Here is a 19,181-nt window from a genome sequence, read left to right on the forward strand (position 1 = left end):
TCCAGCTCCACACAAAATTACACTTAGTCATGGTCTAGAGTGGTACAATTGGCATTGTGATGTCTGAACTAATTTTCCTACTGAAGTTAGGGGATTATGGTGGAACAATAGTCATGTCACTGGTTAAATAATCAACAGATCCAAGCTAATGCTCTGAGGACATAGTTTTAGCATAGCTACTTTGAACCTATCAGATTATCAAAATTGGAGGTTTACCAGGATGATATCATGTTTGAGGGACTTCAATTATGTGGAGAAATTGGAGCAGTCAAGATTGTTTTCCTTAGTGTAGAAAATAATACGCCATGTGTTGGAGTACAGGATTAGAATAGATTGTTGTTTGATGGCTGTACGGACACATATGGCTAAAGGGCCTCTTTCCCTGCTGTAAAACATCCATTATTATATGGGTAATGCATGAAAATAAAGAGCGGACAATCACAATGTTGGCAGTGCATTATAGATCTCCTAACAGGGAGAGATGGAAGAGCGGATATATAGGCAATTTTCTGAGAAGGTGGAAAATAATTCGGTAATCATAGTAGGGGATCTAAACTTCCCCAATATTAACTAGGATAGATAAAATGGAGTGGTGGGGTGTTGGGTGCATTGCTGGACCTAATTTTATCAATGGGGAGTTTCTTGGTGATACTGACCATACTTTCGTAACATTTAAGGTAATTATGGTTAAGGACAAAAGTGTACTGGGGATAAAAAAGCTTTTGAATTTTTTTTCTTTATTCATTCGTGGGATGAGCGCATCTCTGGCTAGGCAGCATTTATTGCCCATCCCTAATTGCCCAGAGGGCAGTTAAGAGCCAACCACATTGCTGTGGGTCAGGAGTCACATGTAGGTCAGACCAGTTAAGGATGGCAGTTTCCTTCCCTAAAGGACATTAGTGAACCAGATGAGTTTTTTCCGACAATCGACAATGGATTCATTAGATTGCTAATTCCAGATATTTATTGAATTCAAATTCCACCATCTGCCATGGCAGGATTTGAACCTGGGTCCCCAGAACATTATCTGGGTCTCTGGATTAACAGTCCAGCAATAATACCACTAGGCTATCGCCTCCCCGTACAATTCCCCGAATTGGGGGAAGGTCAGCAGCATTAATATGATAAGACAAGACCTGACCAAAAACGGACTGAGAGCAGCTACTTACAGGAAAATTCACATCAGAGCAGCAAATAGTGAGACTGCAGGGCCTGTAAAGGTGAAGGGTCACCGGAACTGAAACGTTAACTCTGTTTTCTCCTTCACAGATGCTGCCAGACCTGCTGAACTTTTCCAGCAACTTTGTTTTTGTTCTTGATATACAGCATCTGCAGTTCTTTTGATTTTTATTTAGAGAGGACAAGGCCGTGTCACCCATAGCTTCAGGTGGAATTCTGCTTTGGGCTTTCATTCTAAGTGCTTACAATTACAAGTTGGAACACCATCCAGAAGGCCAAGTAGCAAATGTGGATGCCTTTAACCGCAACCCGCTGGCAGATACACTACCTGTTGTGCCACCACTGGAAGAGTTCATTCTGGTTTTAAACTTTCTGGGTACCCTTTTGGTTATTGCTGATAATGTCAGGCAGTGAACATAAAAAGATCTGGTCCTGGCAAAACTAAAACAGCCAGTAGTGATGGGGGAAATAAAGGGGCCATCACAAATAGAATTGAAGCCTTTCTGGACCTGGCAAGACCAGATCACCGTAGAGGATAGCATTTTATTATGGGGAGCAAGAGTGATTGTCCTGCGCAAAGGTCACTGCCAGATACTGGCTGAACTCCAGTAGGGTCATCCAGGGGTGTCCAAAATAAAGATGTTGGCGAGAGTTTATGTCTGATGACCAGGATTGGGTGCAGGCATAGTCATGTTGGTTGGGCGGTGCCCAGAATTCCAAAAAGGACAAAAAATTACTGCCAGCAGTTCCCCCATGTGGGGTCCCAGATAATGGGCCAACATTTGCCAGCAGGAAATTCAAGGATTTCCTAAAGTTGAATGGCATTTGGCATATAAGAACAGCTCCATACCATCCATCGTTCAATGATCCAGTGGAAAGAGCAGTCCAAACATTGAAGGTAGGCTTAAAGAAACAGCCTACAGCTTCACTAAATACCAAATGTCCTGGTTCCTATTTGATTATCAGGCCACCTCCCATGCAACTACGGAGATAGGTCCAGCAGGGTGGCTAATGGGAAGAAGATGCCGCACCAGGTTAAATCTGATCTTCCTGGACCTGGGATGGAGGGTGAAATGGCAGCAGGAACGCCAGTGCCGGACACAAGACTCCTCTAAGTGAGAGAGACAGCTTACATTGGGGCATGAAGTTTGGTGCTGAAACCATGGAAATGGCCTGTATGGGTAAGAGGCATGATTGACGTGAGGTCACGTTCCATGACATACAAAGTTCAGGTAGGTGAGGCAGTCTTGAACAAGTACATGGAGCAAACATAATCTGAAAACTTGCAAACTGGGCAGGAGAAATTCACACCTAGCCCCTAAAACAGCTGGTAAGGCTGTCTGAACCCATGGGCTTTTCCTGTCCATCTAGCGTTGAAGAAACCTCAGAATCTGAAATGGACACAGCAGATGTCGCAGCCTCGATGCCTTTACCACCTGAAGAAGAGGATGAATTTCTTCCGAGATGCAAGAGATGGCTGTGGTCTAGCAGATGCTGCCCATGCTGAGGCTGAGTCGCAGGAACTGGACCAATTGTGAAAACGCCCAGGCAAGGCTACAAAAAAAAAACAGGCCTATGCCCCCGATTTGGAGGAGGAGGGATGTAGTGATTGTAATGAAGTCAGCCAGCTGGACCTCATAGAATATGAGTTCCCTGATTGGGGCTGCTAACCGAGTACGGTCAAAGAGCCCTGGTTGACAGATATAAACAAATATGTCAGTGGTTCTGAGGTAGTGGGAACTGCCGATGCTGGAGAATCTGAGATAACAAGGTGTAGAGCTGGGTGAACAGCGTTAGGCCAAGCAGCATTAGGGGAGCAGGAAAGCTGATGTTTCGGGTCGAGACCCTTCTTCAGAAATGGGGGAGGGGAAGGGGATTCTGAAATAAATAGGGAGAGAGGGGGAGGTGGATAGAAGATGGATAAAGGAGAAGATAGGTGGAGAGGGGACAGACAGGTCAAAGAGGCAGGGATGGAACCAGTAAAGGTGAGTATAAGTGGGGAGTTAGGGAGGGCACTGATCTCTACATCGCCGAGGCCAGACACCAGCTCCCTGACACCTCCTCCTACCGCCCCCTTGATCATGACCCCACCCCTGACCACCAAAACATCATCTCCCAAACCATCCACAACCTCATCACTTTAGGTGACCTCCCACCCACAGCCTCCAACCTCATCGTTCCCCAACCCTGCACCGCCTGTTTCTACCTCCTTCCCAAAATCCACAAACCTGACTGCCCTGGTCGAGCCATTGTCTCCGCCTGCTCCTGCCCCACCGAACTTACCTCCACTTATCTCGACTCCATTTTCTCCCCCTTGGTCCAGGAACTCCCCACCTACGTCTGTGACACCAACCACGCCCTCCACCTCCTCCTAAACTTCCGATTCCCTGGTCCCCAACACCTCATCTTTACCATGGACGTCCAGTCCCTATACACTTATATTCCCAAGCAGACGGCCTAAAGGCCCTCAGCTTCTTCCTGTCCCACAGGCCCGACCAGTCCCCCTCCACTGACACCCTCATCCGCTTAGCCGAACTCGTCCTCACCCTTAACAACTTCTCTTTCAATTCCTCCCACTTCCTACAGACAAAGGGGGTGGCTATAGGTACCCGCATGGGCCCAAGCTATGCCTGCCTCTTTGTAGGATACGTGGAACAATCCCTCTTCCGAAGCTACACTGGCCCTGTCCCCCACCTCTTCCTCCGTTACATCGATGACTGTATCGGCGCCGCCTGATGCTCCCACGAGGAGCTCGAACAGTTCATCCACTTCACTAACACCTTCCACCCCAACCTTAAGTTCACCTGGACCATCTCCGATACCTCTCTCTCCTTCCTGGACCTCTCTATTTCCATCTCTGGCAACCACCTGGAAACCGATATCCATTTCAAGCCTACCAACCCCCAAAGCAACCTAGAATACACCTCTCACCCAGCTTTCTGCAAAAATGCCATCCCCTATTCCCAATTCCTTCGCCTCCGCCGCATCTGCTCCTGAGATGAGGCATTCCACTCCTGGACATCCCAGATGTCCTCGTTTTTCAGGGACCGCAACTTCCCTTCCACAATGGTCGAAAATGCCCTCGACCGTGTCTCTCGCATTTCCCGCAACTCATCCCTCACACCCCCTCCCCGCAATAACAACCAAAACAGAATCCCCCTCGTCCTCACGTACCACCCCACCAACCTCCGGATCCAACGCATCATCCTCCGGCACTTCCGCCATCTGCAATCTGACCCCACTACTAAAGACATTTTTCCCTCCCCACCCTTATCTGCTTTCCGGAGGGACCACTCTCTCCGTGACTTCCTTGTCCGCTCCACCACACTCGGCACTTTTCCCTGCAACCGCAGGAAGTGCTACACCTGCCCCTACACCTCCCCCATCCCAGGCCCCAAGAAGACCTTCCACATCAAACAGATGTTCACCTGCACATCTGCTATTGTGGTATACTGTATCCACTGTTCCCGATGTGGCCTCCTCTACATCGGGGAAACCAAACGGAGGCTTGGGGACCACTTTGTGGAACACCTATGCTCGGTTCGCGACAAACAACTGCACCTCCCAGTCGCGAACCACTTCAACTCCCCCTCCCACTCCTTGGACGACATGTCCATCCTGGGCCTCCTGCAGTGCCACAATGCTGCCACCCGAAGGTTGCAGGAACAGCACCTCATATTTCGCTTGGGAGCCCTGCAGCCCAATGGTATCAACGTGGACTTCATAAGCTTCAAAATCTCCCCTCCCCCGACCGCATCCCAAAACCAGCCCAGCTCGTCCCCACCTCCCTAACCTGTCCTTCCTCCCACCTATCCACTCCTCCCACCCCAAGCCCCACCCCCATCTCCTACCTACCAGCCTCATCCCACCTCCTTGACCTGTCCGTCCACCCTGGACTGACCTATCCCCTCCCTAACTCCCCACCTACACTCACCTTTACTGGTTCCATCCCCGCCTCTTTGACCTGTCTGTCCCCTCTCCACCTATCTTCTCCTTTAACCATCTTCTATCCGCCTCCCCCTCTCTCCCTATTTATTTCAGAATTCCCTTCCCCTCCCCCATTTCTGAAGAAGGGTCTAGACCCGAAATGTTAGCTTTCCTGTTCCTTTGATGCAGCTTGGCCTGCTGTGTTCACCCAGCTCTACACCTTGTTATGTCAGTGGTTCTGTTCACTCTGAGACCTGGCTCAGTCGAAACCAAACCAGTGTCAGGTACTGTGCACATGTAAGTAAAGGGTGACATGGTGATGGGATACCAGCCTCTGTAGAGTTATTTCAGTATGTTTGGTGATTAATACTCTGTGTTTCCTGCCAGTGCTTCCCATGCCTTAGAGAAAGTCGTAGAGAGTTGTAGAGATGTACAGCACTTTCTTCACCATATTTCATAAAATGTGCAACTGTCTCCCCAGATTATTCCAGCAGGATTTGCAAGGACTGACCAAGAACACTTTCTTCCTCTCCCTGCTCTGAAATTCCAAATTCTTTCATAATTTCCTTTAGCATACTTATGCTTATGTTCACAGTTGTTTAAGAATAATAGTTTGTTGATGGAATTACTGTTTTGCTGATATGGTCCACATTTTAATCCAGACAGAAAAAATCAAGAAAATGCAGCACAAATCAATTGTCCTAAATACTTTAGTAACCCACAGTTAACCCATGAGTAGTATCAAGAATTAATTTTATAGAAATGAATGTCAGGTATTGACTTAATTAAATGTTAAACTGTTGCTTTACAGGATGATATTCTCATGGGAACATTGACTGTGAGAGAAAATTTGCTGTTTTCTGCAGCTTTGCGGTTGCCTAGTTCAATTAGGTTTAAGGAGAAAGAAGAAAAGGTGGAGCAAATCATCTCACAACTTGGTCTAACAAAGGTGTCTGACAGCAAGGTATGTAAGTGGCAGTTGATGAATGAACAAATTGTACTTCAAGAACAGTTAGGGAAAATCACAGAAAATAACTAAGAGAAGAAAATGACTATATTTGGGTAAGCTTTTGAAATTTCACGTGTTAAGGTTTTATTCAAAGTTTTCAAAATTTTCAAAGTTATCAATTTATCGGTACTTCTATTTTCATGAACAATGACCTGTTTGTGTATTTCTAGTCTCCCAGGCACTGGAAACAACAGCACACTCAGCCTTGTTGACTCTGCAAAGTCCTCCTAACTAACATCTGTGGGCTTGTGCTAAAATTGATAGAGCTGTTCCACAGCTAGTCAAGCACCCACCTGCCATATTCATACTTACAAAATCGTACCTGACAGACCAATATCCAGGAAACATAATCACCATGCTTGAGTATGTCCTATCACATCGGCAGGATAGACTTACCAGCGGTGGTGACAAAGTGGCATGCACTCAGGAGGGAGTTGCCCTAAGAATCAGCAACACTGACTCAGGGTCCCATGAAGTCTCATGGCATCAGAGCAAACATCACCTGCTGATTACCACTCACCTCCATCCACTCACCTCACACCACCCCAGCTCCTACCATTTGGAGGAAATGCCAAGGGAAAAACCTATTTAACATAGTCATTGCCAATGTAACTGCTGCAGATGCACTTGTCCGTGACAGTTTTGGTAGGAGTGACCACTGCACAATCCTTTGAGACAAAATTCTACTTTCACTTTGAGAAGTCTCCATTATCTTGTGTAGCACTATCACCGTACTAAATGAGATTGATTTAAAACAGTTCTAGCAGCTCAAAAGAACAAAGAACAAAAGAGAAATACGATACAGGAACAGGCCCTTCAGTCCTCCAAGCCAGTGCTGACCATCATGCCCTGCCTAAACTGAAAAACAAACCTGCCCTCATTCGGTCAGTATCCCTCCATTCCCTCCCCTATTCATGTAACCATCCAGATACTTTGTAAATGTCACCAACGTGCCTGCTTCCACCACCTTCTCTGGCAGTGCATTCCAGGCTCCTACCACTCTCTTCTTGAAAAACTTTGCTTGCACATCTCCTTTAAACTTTTGCCCTCTCACCTTGAACCCGTACCCCCTTGTAATTGAAACTTCAACCCTGGGAAAAAGCCTCTGACTATCCACCCTATCTGTGCCTGTCATAATTTTGTAGACCGCTATCAGGTGTCCTCTCAGCCACTGTCTTTCCAGTGAAAACAATCCTAGTCTTTTTGACCTTTCCTCATAGCCAATGCCCTCGAGACCAGGCAACATCCTTTTGAACCTTCTCCGCACTCTCTCCAAAGCTGCCAGAGTTATTCACTAAGGCAATTGTAGTTATCAGCAGCAGCAAAATTGTAATGAACCAAAATTTATTTTTTGTGTATAAGAAGCATCACTAGAAGACACTGGCTTTTGAACTGAGTCCAAGCCTGCACTTCACTTCAGGTAACCATACTCCATAAAACTTGCGCATGATTGCCTTCTAGTTACACATATTTATACCACCAATTCATATACAATTAACTGTTAATTAATATAGCTACACCTTTCCTAGGTTCATTAGGTCTTAGACATAGATCATAACAGATTCTCTTTTATCTTTTTTAAATAGATCAACATACATGAAAAATATTTAAAAAAACAAAATTCTTATTTTCTTTGCACAATAAAGTTCCAAGCTTTTTTTCAGTATGTCCAACAGTTTCTTGGACCTTTGAAGTCTACAGCACAGAAAAAAGCCATTGAGCCCGCAGTTGTCAAAAACTAGCACCCAGGTTGCTTATTGCTTTGTAAAACAATCAGGTAGCTGATAGATAAGGTGTGTATAAGAAGCATTGCTAATAACAGCAGGTTTTATGATCCTGGCTAGTTCCGATGATGTAAATTTCAAAACACAATGCTTTATTCGTAACCTTTTCAGTATTTTGTTCACCCAAATGATATCTTCCATCTTGGGATTTTTCATAGTTGTACTCAACACTAATACTTGAAAACTGGCATCTTGCCTCATATTGGTGCCCAGGCAATTATGTTGTCTGAATAGACTTTGCAATTCCTCTATTTCATTTTAGAAGACGCATCTTTTTGTGAGGCCCTACTTATTTTTGAAGTAAGACTGCTGATGCAAAGTGACACTTTATTGATGTTGCCTGGTTTCCAATCCATTGTACTTAAAAGCACCACAGAAACCTGATTTGCAATTTTAACTTCTGCTTTAAGCTCATTTATGACAATGTTTTCAACTTTATTGTTCCTGCCCCCACAAAAAGTTATGTATGTCCATCAGAAAAAAGCTTGTAAGCTGCCCCTCAGGGTGCCAGTCAAACATGGCAGGGTCTGTTCTTAATTGAAGATGATCCTATTTTAATAAATCTTTAATAGAACTTACTGAGAAATACCAAAATCTAGACACATTATTTAGGACATAAACATATTTATTTAACTTCTACAGTGACCCCACAGCATTTGGCTCTTCTTTTTGAGGATAAGAAACACTTGGTTCTAAAGCTGATCTTCCTGCAGAAATATCAATTGATCTATACTCCCAAGCATTTGTTTTTAACAAAGCCAAGACATTTTTAAAAATTGCTTTGCCTGCCATGGTGAATGTATTTTTATGCTTTGTCTTTTCTTCAAAAACTTGTACTGCTAGCTTTGCTTTAGCTTTATAAGTCCCATCAGGAGACACCTTTTCATATTCACCGCTGTAATAGGACTGATAATAGGGTGGCACGGTTGCTCAGTGGTTAGCACTGCTGCCTCACAGCGCCAGGGACCCGGGTTTGATTCCACCCTTGGGCCACTGTCTGTGTGGAGTTTGCACATTCTCCCCGTGTCTGCGTGGGTTTCCTCCGGGTACTCCGGTTTCTTCCCACAGTCCAAAAATGTGCAGTCTAGGTAGATTGACCATGCTAAATTGTCAATAGTGTTCGGGGATATGTAGCCTAGGTGGGTTATAGGGGGATGGGTCTGGGTGGGATGCTGCAAGGGTCGGTGTGGACTTGTTGGGCCAAAGGGCCTGTTTCCACACTGTAGGGATTCTACGATTCTATGATTGTATCCTATCTGGCACCTCTAGGTACATCCCAGATTTTGTCCATTTTGTAGAGTCTTGTTTTTAGCATCTTTTATTAACTTGTCTTCTAGTTTGTTCATGATCAATAAGACTTCTTAGTCATATAGGCTTCTGCTTATGGTGGTATTTTTGGTTTGTACTATATTTTTTGCCTTTGTTGAACAATGTTCTCTATCTTGTCGTCCATCACTTTCTGGACTACTACTTTTTGACCTGCCCTATTAATAGGATTCTTTTCAACAGTTCATGATCTCTTTCTAGTGGCATGTTGCTTTCAGACCTACTGTTTGATCTTTCACTGCGCTTTCTTGCTTTCCATCTTTGTACTTCATGTTCTCAGTCCATGGGCCTAATCTTCTGCCCCGATCTTATACATTCATCTGGCTTTTATATTTTCCAGTGTACTGGAACACTACAACTTCCTGCTGTACTTACAATAGTTACATTTCTCCAGTGACTAGCTCCTTCTGATAAATAACTGACTTTAATACCCACCCTTGTCAGTCGCCTTTTGGGACCAATGGCTTCGTATTGACCATCAGAACTGGTCTGACCAACATCAGACAAACGGTGAATTGTTGCAGTTTGATCCACATAATTGTGCAATATTTGGGTATGAAAGGTACCTGCCACCTCGTTATTTTCTATATATCTTTCAACACTGGCATTTCCTCAGCAGTGTGTAAAATGGCCCAGGTACGTACTATCTGTAAAAAGCAGGACAAATTCATCCTGGCTTATTACTGATTATCAGTCTACAGATTCAAGAACAGCTATTTCCCGGCTGTTTCCAGATTTTTGAGCGGACCTCTCAAATGTAAATTCTGATCTCTTTCTCTCTGTGCCTTCTCAGCAGCTGTAACACATATTCTGCTACTCTGATGCACTTTATATGGTACGGTCTGCCTGTATAGCATGCAAAACAACACATTTTACTGTATTTTGGTACATGACAACAATAAATCAAACTCAAACTCAACCATCAGCAAAGTGGTAGAAGTGGTCACAACTGTATCAACTAGCACTCACTAACCAATAAGTTGCTCACTGATTTTCACATTGATGTTCCACTGGGGCCAACTAGCTCCTGATCTCATTATGCCTTGATCCAAACCTGGACAGAAGAGCTGAACTCCAGAATGAGGCGAGAGTGACCGTGTGTGATATTAAGGCAGCATTTGACAAAGTGTGACATCAAAGAGCTTTTGCAAAACTGAAGCCAATGAGAATCATGGGAAAACTCTCTGCTGGATGTAGTCATACCTTGCGGAAAAGAAGATGGTTGACATTTTTGGACATCAATCATCTCAGAACCAGGACATTACTACAGGCCTTCTTCAGTGTGATGTTCTAGCTTCAACACCTTCAGCAAGACCTGGACAATATCCAGGCTTGGGCTGAAAAGTGGCAAGGCACAAGTCAGGAGTGTGCTGGAATACACCCCACCTGCCTGAATGAGTGCATCTCCAACAAGACTCTAGAAGATTCATGCCACACAGAACAAAGCAGTTCAATTGATTGATACCACATCCTTAAACATGCATCGCCTCCACCATCAACAATGGACTGCAGTGGTTCAAGAAGGCAGCTCACTACCATGTTCTCAAGGGCAGCTGGGAATGGGCAATGAATGCTGGTCCAGTCAGCCACAGCCTTATTTGTGAATATAAAAACAAACTGCACGCTACTGTTTTAAGATTCCAGCTCCCTCTGTATTTTAGAGTTCTTCAGGTTCTCACCAATGAAATTTTTTAAATTCTTCTTGCCAAATTGGCAATCTTACATTTTCCCATATTAAGCTTCATACACCATATCTTTGGCCACTCACCTCAACTACCTGTATCCCTTTATTGCTTGCTTCTTCTTCACAGCTTACTCTACCTATCTTTGTATATCAGCAAATGTAGCTACCTATAGTCTTCTGGTTTGCGATCAGTAATTTGCTGATTTTTAGGTGGTTCGAATCACCCCCAGATCTCTGATTCTGACACTGAACTTATTTAGGAATGTGAAATAAAGAAGGCAGTTGAGGTGTTTCATGGTGAAAGAATCTCTGCATTTATTAAACGCCAAAGGGCAAGTACAATACAAGAAGTAAAGGCAAATCTAATAAACAGTGAAATTTACACAATCAAGTATACAGAGGACAGTGATTACACTATTAAGTCAAATACAGGTTAAACGCTATTAGAACTAAATGGCAGTTTTAACCACAGAAACTTTAATCAGACTTCCTACTCTTGGGGTTCCTGCACTGTCACCACCCACTTTCCCCTCCCTGCTAGCTAGGTGGAAACTTTGGGGTCTCAAAAGTTCAAGCTCACCACTGGGAGAAAACGTTACTTTGAGGTACAGCTGGCTGTTCCCGCTTGCTGTACCCGGTGCTTTGACAAAGACTTCAGTTGGTGTGGGCCTTCAATCTGGGTGAGCCTGCTGATACAGTAAGATGTGGTTTGGATTTATTGGATATGTACTTGGTATTGCTTACATTCTGGTGATTGCGTGAGCTGGTTCTTGTCTCAGGATGTATCTGGGGCCTTGTGGTGTCGGCCGAATCAGTAGTTTTTGGAGGTTGTTATTTCTCAGGTCTGCTGGTCATGGTTGGTTGCTGTTGGTTCCCCTTGTACGGAACAGGCCTGTGTCAGTAGGTTTTCGAATTGCTGTTTGGATCCCTATTCTGGAGGTAGCTGTGCAGATAGATCTAAGGGAAATAGCTCTTTCAGATCCCCCTTCTGGAGATAGCTGTGGGGATAGCTCTTTAGGTGAAGTTAGAGCCTGCAAGTATACTTGTTGCGGGCCTCTTACCGTCGTGCCAAATCTGCACTTGCTATAGTGTTGCTGGTGTTCCTTTTAAGGCCAACTGGCTTCCTGACAGTTAAGAGTATGTGTAAATGTATTTTGATTGAGGTTGAATGCCTGATATCTCTCTGAATGAATATTGATTGAAGTTGAATGTCCGGTATGTGTACAGGTTTCATAATGTCTGTGTTATGTAGTTCGAAGTGTAAAAGTTATTTTGAGTCTAGAGTGTTAGGTCTGGTTGATTGTTCTCTTGCAGTGAAGGTGTAAATTAGATTTTCGGGCTGAACAATGGTCACAGACTGAAATCATTCTGGCTCTGTGTATGTTTGTTGCACCTGAGCTCAGGCTTTTGTCCAGTATTTTAGATTTTAGAAAAGTCCAGGGTCTTGGTCCAGCATTGTAGAATATGGGGATTATTGCTCAATCCTAGATCCTGTGACTTCCATCTCTTCATCCAAGTCATTTTGATAAATTGTGAAAGTTGAGTGCTCAGTACTGATTCCTGTGACATATGACTTGGTACATCCTGTTGGACAAATAATGACCCATTTAAGCCTACAGGTGGTCTCCAATTTATGGATGTCCAACTTACGGATGCTCATACTTATGAAAGTGATCTCATACAGGGTGTAATTTTAAAGACCTGACATACAAACATTTCCAGTACTCATGTTTGGCAGCTTTATATTGTCCTTAATTGTGTTCTGAATTGCGTACAAATCAACTTGCAAATGGACTCCAGAATGGAACCAATTCACAATATGGGAACTGCCCATACTTGCCAATTCCTGTAGCTAGAGAATGCTTTATCCATGCCAATATGTTGCCCCTACACTATGAGTTTTCATTTTCTACAATTTGATGTGGCATCTTATCAAATGTTGTGGTTGGTTGGCTTGCTGAGCTGGTTTGTTGTTGTTCCGCAGACGTTTCATTACCCTGCTGGGTAACATCACCAGTGCAGCCTCTGATGAAGCACCTTTGTGTTTTCCCGCCTGGTTTTTAAACTCTGGAGTCCATTGAGCTGGATTACCTCATTTCCGGTTTTCCTTCGCAGTGGAGTGTATATGGGGTCGAGTTCTATGTGTTTGTTAATGGCTTTCTTCGTGAAGTACCAGGCTTCTAAGAACTCCCGTACCTGTCTCTGCTTTGCTTGTCCCAGAATCTTGGTGTTGGCCCAGTCGAATTGGTGGTTCTCCTAATCCACGTGGATAGAGATGAGTGAGTATTGGTCGTGTCTTTTTGTAGCCAATTGGTGTTCATGTATCCTTGTTGTTAATTTCCTTCCTGTTTGTCCAATGTAGTGTTTGTCACAGTCTCTGCAGGGAATCTTATATATGACATTGGTCCTGTCCAAAGTGGGGTGTGAGTCTTTGGTTCGGGTGAGCGGTTGTTGTAGGGTTGATGTGGGTTTGTGTGCCACTCTGATGCCCAGTGGGTCGTAGGAGTCTTGTGGTTAGTTCCAATGTGTTCCTGACGTAAGGCAGTGTGATGAGTATGTCAGGGCATGTGGTATCTTCCTGGTGTTGTTTGTGTAGGCATCTTCTGTCCCAGTTTTTTTGGATCTCCATTATCTTTGAAAACCTGGAAGAGGTATCCTTCTTCTTCTCGGCATATTTCTGTGCTGCTGCAGTGTGTTGTTGCCCGTTTAAATAGTGTTCGCACGCAGCTCCACAGACAACATCCTGGAGATACTGAACCTATGCCTCACCACTCAACTTCACTTTCAATGACCAAACATATGAACAGATCAACGGGACACCCATGGGATCACCTATCTCCGGACTTATAGCTGAGGCAGTGATGCAAAGACTGGAAAGTACGGTCCTTCCGCTAATCCAACCAAAACTATAGATACGCTATGTGGACGACACCTTTGTCATCATTAAACGGACCAAACTAGAGGAAACAAACAAACTAATAAACAACATCCTCACCAGAATCAAATTTACCAGAGAGGAGGAGAAGAACAAACAGCTCCCATTTCTGGACGTCATGGTAGAGCGCAGGACAAATGGGGAACTCCAAACGAAAGTATACAGAAAAGCCGCACACGCTGACCAAGTACTGAATTTCAACAGTAACAATCCTAACACACACAAACGAAACTGCGTGCGAACACTAAGTAAACACGCAACAACACACTGCAGCAGCAGAGAACTACGCCGAGAAGAAGACGACTACCTCTTCCAGGTTTTCAAAGATAATGGTTATCCAAAAAACTGGGTCAGAAGATGCCTACACGAACAACACCAGGAACATACTACATGTCCCGACTCACTCATCACGCTACCTTACATCAGGAACACATTGGAACTAACCACAAGACTCCTATGACCGCTGGGCATCAGAGTGGTACACAAACCCACATCAACTCTATGACAACTGCTCATCGGAACCAAAGACCCACTACACACTATGGACAGGACCAATGTCATGTGTAAGATTACCTGCAGAGACTGTGATAAACACTACATCGGACAAACAGGAAGGCACGGTGGGCTGCACGGTTGCTCAGTGGTTAGCACTGCTGCCTCACAGTGCCAGGGACCCGGTTTCGATTCCACCCTTGGGTGACTGTCTGTGTGGAGTTTGCTCATTCTCCCCGTGTTTGCGTGGGTTTCCTCTGGGTACTCCGGTTTCGTCCCACAGTCCAAAGGTGTGCAGGCTCGGTGGATTGGCCATGCCAAATTGCCCATAGTGTTCAGGGATGTGTAGCTTAGGTGGGTTATAGGGGGATGACTCTGGGTGGGATGCTCCAAGGGTGTGGACTTGTTGGGCCGAAGGGCCTGTTTCTACACTGTAGGGATCCTATGATTCTATGAAATTAACAACAAAGTTACACGAACACCAATTGGCTACAAAAAGACACGACCAATACTTACTCATCTCTATCCGCATGGATTAGGACAACCACCAATTCGACTGGGACAACACCAAGATCCTAGGACAAGCAAAGCAGAGACAGGCATGGGAGTTCCTAGAAGCCTGGAACTCCACGAAGAAAGCCATCAACAAACACATAGAACTTGATCCCAGATACACTCCACTGCGAAGGAAAACCAGAAGTGAGGTAACCAAGCTCAACGGACTTCAGAATTTAAAAACCAGGCGGGAAAACACAACGGCGCTTCATCAGAGGTTGCACTGATGATGTTACCCAGCAGGGTAATGAAACGTCTGCGGAACCACAATGAACCAGTTCTGCAGGCAAGCCAACCAGCCACAATGCCCACAACCCGAGCTACAAATCTACTCCAAAATCTTATCAAATGCTTTCTGGAAATTCATGTATAGCACAACCACCAGTGTCCCTTTTATCCATGACACATTACTTCCATAAGAACTCCAAAAGATTGGTTAAACATGACTGCCACCCTTGGGAAGCTGTCAGTGTGGAGTTTACACATTCTCCCCGTGTCTGCGTGGGTTTCCTCTGGATGCTCCGGTTTCCTCCCTCAATCCAAAGATGTGCAGGCTAGGTGGATTGGCCATGCTAAATTGCCCATAGTGTTCAGGGATGTGTAGATTCGGGGGATGGGTCTGGGTGGGATGCTCTGGGTGAGATGCCCTGGGTGTCAGTGTGGACTTGTTGGGCCAAAGGGCCTGTTTCCACACTGTAGGGATTCTATGATTCTATTTGGCTCATCTACCGTAATTCACCTGATGTTTTTTGAAATTTGAAAAAAGTTTAAGGTCACATAAACTGGGACAAACATCACTGTTCTTCTAATCTTCCGGCTGCAATTGACATGTTTTCCCAACTGTTTCAGGAAAAATCACTGATTTCTGAGGAACAAAAGTTCATTCTACTGTTTACCTTGATCACAATTATCCTCTTAGCAGGATGGGGCAAGATGGCAATTTTAACCTGGAGACATGTGGAGGAGTACACTTAGGCGCAAGTGAGGGTTATAGTTGGCAAAAATGTAAGCATATCCAGATACTGGCTCCAACATGCCTAATTCTAGAGCCTGAATTTGCAGGCTCAAAAATATTGAAATCTAGTTGTGTATCAGTTACAGAAAAAGCCATTCCTGGTTCTGACATTGTTCACCAGGGGGAGCAGGGATACCATTCTCCTTCCAGATGAAACGAAGTTTTCAGCGATGTGTAGATTAGGTGGGTTAGAGGGGGATGGGTCTGGGTGGGTTGCTCTAAGGGTCAGTGTGCAATTGTTGGGCCGAAGGACCTGTTTCCACACTGTAGGTATTCTATGATTACATGTTTAGAAAACTGTTGATTCCACTTATACACCTTGAGCTTTTCTACATACCCTGCAATAATATATTTCATTATTGCTTCTAACATTTTCCCTTTGACAAATAGGCTAAATAGCCTGTAGTTTCCTGCTATCTCTCTCCTTTCATATTCATTATTTTGCAAACTAATGGAACCTTCCCGGAATCTAGGGAATTGTTACAAATGAATACCAATATCATTCTATCAATAGAATGACTAGCCACTTCATAGGATTAAGTCCATCAACATCTTGGGATTGTCAGCCTGCAATTCCAATAATTTGCCCAGTACCACTTCCCTGGTGATTGTAATTTTGTTGTGTGTCTCCCTTCTAATTCGTGATTTACAGATAATTCTGGGATGTAACTTCTTTCCTCTACATAGAACATAGAACAGTGCAGCACAGGAAGAGGCCCTTCAGCCCACTATGTCTGTGCCAACCATTATGATATTCTAAACTAATCTAATGTGCCTGCACATGGTTCATATCCCTGTATTCTGTGCTTGCTCATGTGTCTATCTAAATGCCTCTTGAACTTTGTTGTCGTATCTGCTTCTACCACCACCCCGGCAGCGCTTTCCAGTCACCTGCTACCTTCTGTGTAAAAATTTTTCCAGGCATGTTTTCTTTCAATTTTCCTCCTCTCACCTTAAACCTATAGCCCCTAGTATTTGACCTTTCCACCCTAGGAAAAAGACTCTGCCTATCCACCCTTTTCATGCCTCTCATAATTTTATATATCTCTATCAGGTTGCCTCTCAGGCTGTGACCTTGCAGTGAAAACAATCGAAGTTTGTCCAACCTCTCCTTATAGGTAATACACTCCAATGCAGGCATCAGCATGGTAAACCTCTTCTGCACCATCTCCAACACCTCCACGTTTTTCCTATTGTGCAGCAACCAGAACTGCACATTATACTCCAAAAGTGGCCTGACCAAAGTCTTATACAGTTGCAGCTTGGCTTGCCAACTTTTATACTCAATGCCCTGTCTGATGAAGGCAAGCATGCTGTATGCCTTCTTTACCACCTTATTCACTTGTGTTGCTACTTGCAGGGAGCTATGGGCTGGGACTCCAAGGTCCCTCTGTATATAATGCTGCTAAGTGTCCGGCCATTAACAGTATACTTTCCTCTTGCATTTGACCTCCCAAAATGCATCACCTCACACTTGCCCAGATTAAACACCATCTGCTGTTTCTCTGCCCAACTTTCCAGCTGATCTATATTCCGCTGCATTCTTTGATATCCTTCTTCACTATCCCAACTCCACTAATTTTCGTGGCATCTGCAAACTTACTAATCGGGCCACCAACATTTTCATCAAAATCATTTAAATATATTGCAAACAACAGAGGTTCCAGCACTGCTCCTTGCAGTCACAGACCTCCGGTCAGAAAAGATACCCCTGCACAACTTCTCTCTGTCTTCTATGGCCAAGCCAATTGTGTATCCAACTTGCCAACTCAACGTGGATTCCATGCAATTTGATTTTGTAGACCCATCTACAATGAGGAACCTTGTCAAATGCTTTACTAAAGTCCATGTGGACAACATGGACAGGGAAGACTGATGCAAAATATCCATTCAATACATCTGTCATCACTTTATTTTCCATTATTAGTTCCTTAGACTCACTTTCTATACAATCAGTGTTCACTTTGTTAATTGTTTTCCTTTTTAAAATATTGATAGAAACTCTTACTCTCTGTTTTTATGTTTTGAGGTAGCTTTCTCTCACACTCCATTTTTCCTTTCTTATTAATCTTTTATTCCAACTGAATTTTTCTATCTTGCAATCTGTGGACATATCACCATATTTGTGATAACACAGTGTGGAGCTGGAGGAACACAGCAGGCCAGGCAACATCAGAGGAGCAGGAAAGTTGACGTTTTGGGTCGGGACCCTTCTGTTATCTCTGACTCCAGCATCTCACTATATTTGTGCTTTTTCTTTATGTTTAATACTATCTTTAACTTACTAGTTAATCACATATATTTAGTTTTCCCTTTGGAATCTTAATGTGCTTGTTCTGTGTATTCTGAAATATGTCCTTAGATGTCAGCTACTGCATTTCTATTGACCTGGTCCTTAACCTAATATGCCAGCTCATTTTATGCTTTCGTGCTGCATTATTGCCCTTATCTACATTTAAAACACAAGTCTTGGACCTGCTCCTCTATCCCTCAAGCTGAAATAAAATTGAATCATATTATGATTGCTGCTACCTCGGAGTGTTTTCACAATGAAATCATTAATTAATCCTCCATGTTATGCAATCCCAGATCTAGTTTAGGATGCTCTACAGTCTGCCTCCAGGATGTGCTGCTCTAAGAAACTATCTGGGAAACATTCTATGAATTCCTCTTCTGGGCCACCATTGCCCATCTGATTTTCCAGTCTATATAGGCAGTCTGTCATCACTTTTTACATGGATTCTACTCTATTTTTCCTTCACGTATTTACAAATCTTAAGCCTCTGTCTGTACTGTTTTTAACTGTTTTTCAGTAATCCCCAGAGTGTCCTAAGTGACTTATTGAAAACTTTGCAGTAAACTCCTGCACTATCACTGGGTAGAATTGAATGTTGCCATCTAGCAATACAGTGGGTAAGTCAAAATAGCTGTACATTTTCCACACTCTGTTGCTGTGAAAATAAAAGGAAATATCAGATAGAGTTGAATTTTCTTCCAACCTCCATGGCATAACTACAAAACAAACAACATAATTAATTTTTAGAAAGACCTAACATGTAAGAATTGCAACTCTGCCCATAGCGCAAAGGAAATAATGCATATTGCAGCCTATGGCTCATCAAGGAGCAGAAAAAATAGACAGGAAAGATTTTGGGGGTTTTGAGGACACAGTTTGAATCCCATTTGAATGTTATTTATGAATAGCATTTGTTCAGTGTCTGAGCTCAAGGGGAGAAGGGGACTGTTGATCAATATGTGACTGCAGTAATATAACT

At 43.9% G+C, this 19,181-nt stretch overlaps 1 protein-coding gene across 1 annotated transcript in view; it reads left to right on the top strand.

Moving 5' to 3' along the window:
• LOC109912406 (broad substrate specificity ATP-binding cassette transporter ABCG2-like) overlaps window positions 1–19,181 on the top strand; it is a 105,209-nt gene that overhangs the window by 26,047 nt on the left and 59,981 nt on the right. Inside the window, exon 4 of the mRNA XM_048609151.1 lies at window positions 5,918–6,070. Coding sequence (XP_048465108.1) covers window positions 5,918–6,070 — 153 coding nt within the window. The remainder of the gene's footprint in view (window positions 1–5,917; window positions 6,071–19,181) is intronic.

The sequence above is a fragment of the Rhincodon typus genome, chromosome 20 (genome assembly GCF_021869965.1).
Source record: "Rhincodon typus isolate 14 chromosome 20, sRhiTyp1.1, whole genome shotgun sequence".
Classification (NCBI taxonomy): Eukaryota; Metazoa; Chordata; class Chondrichthyes; order Orectolobiformes; family Rhincodontidae; genus Rhincodon; species Rhincodon typus.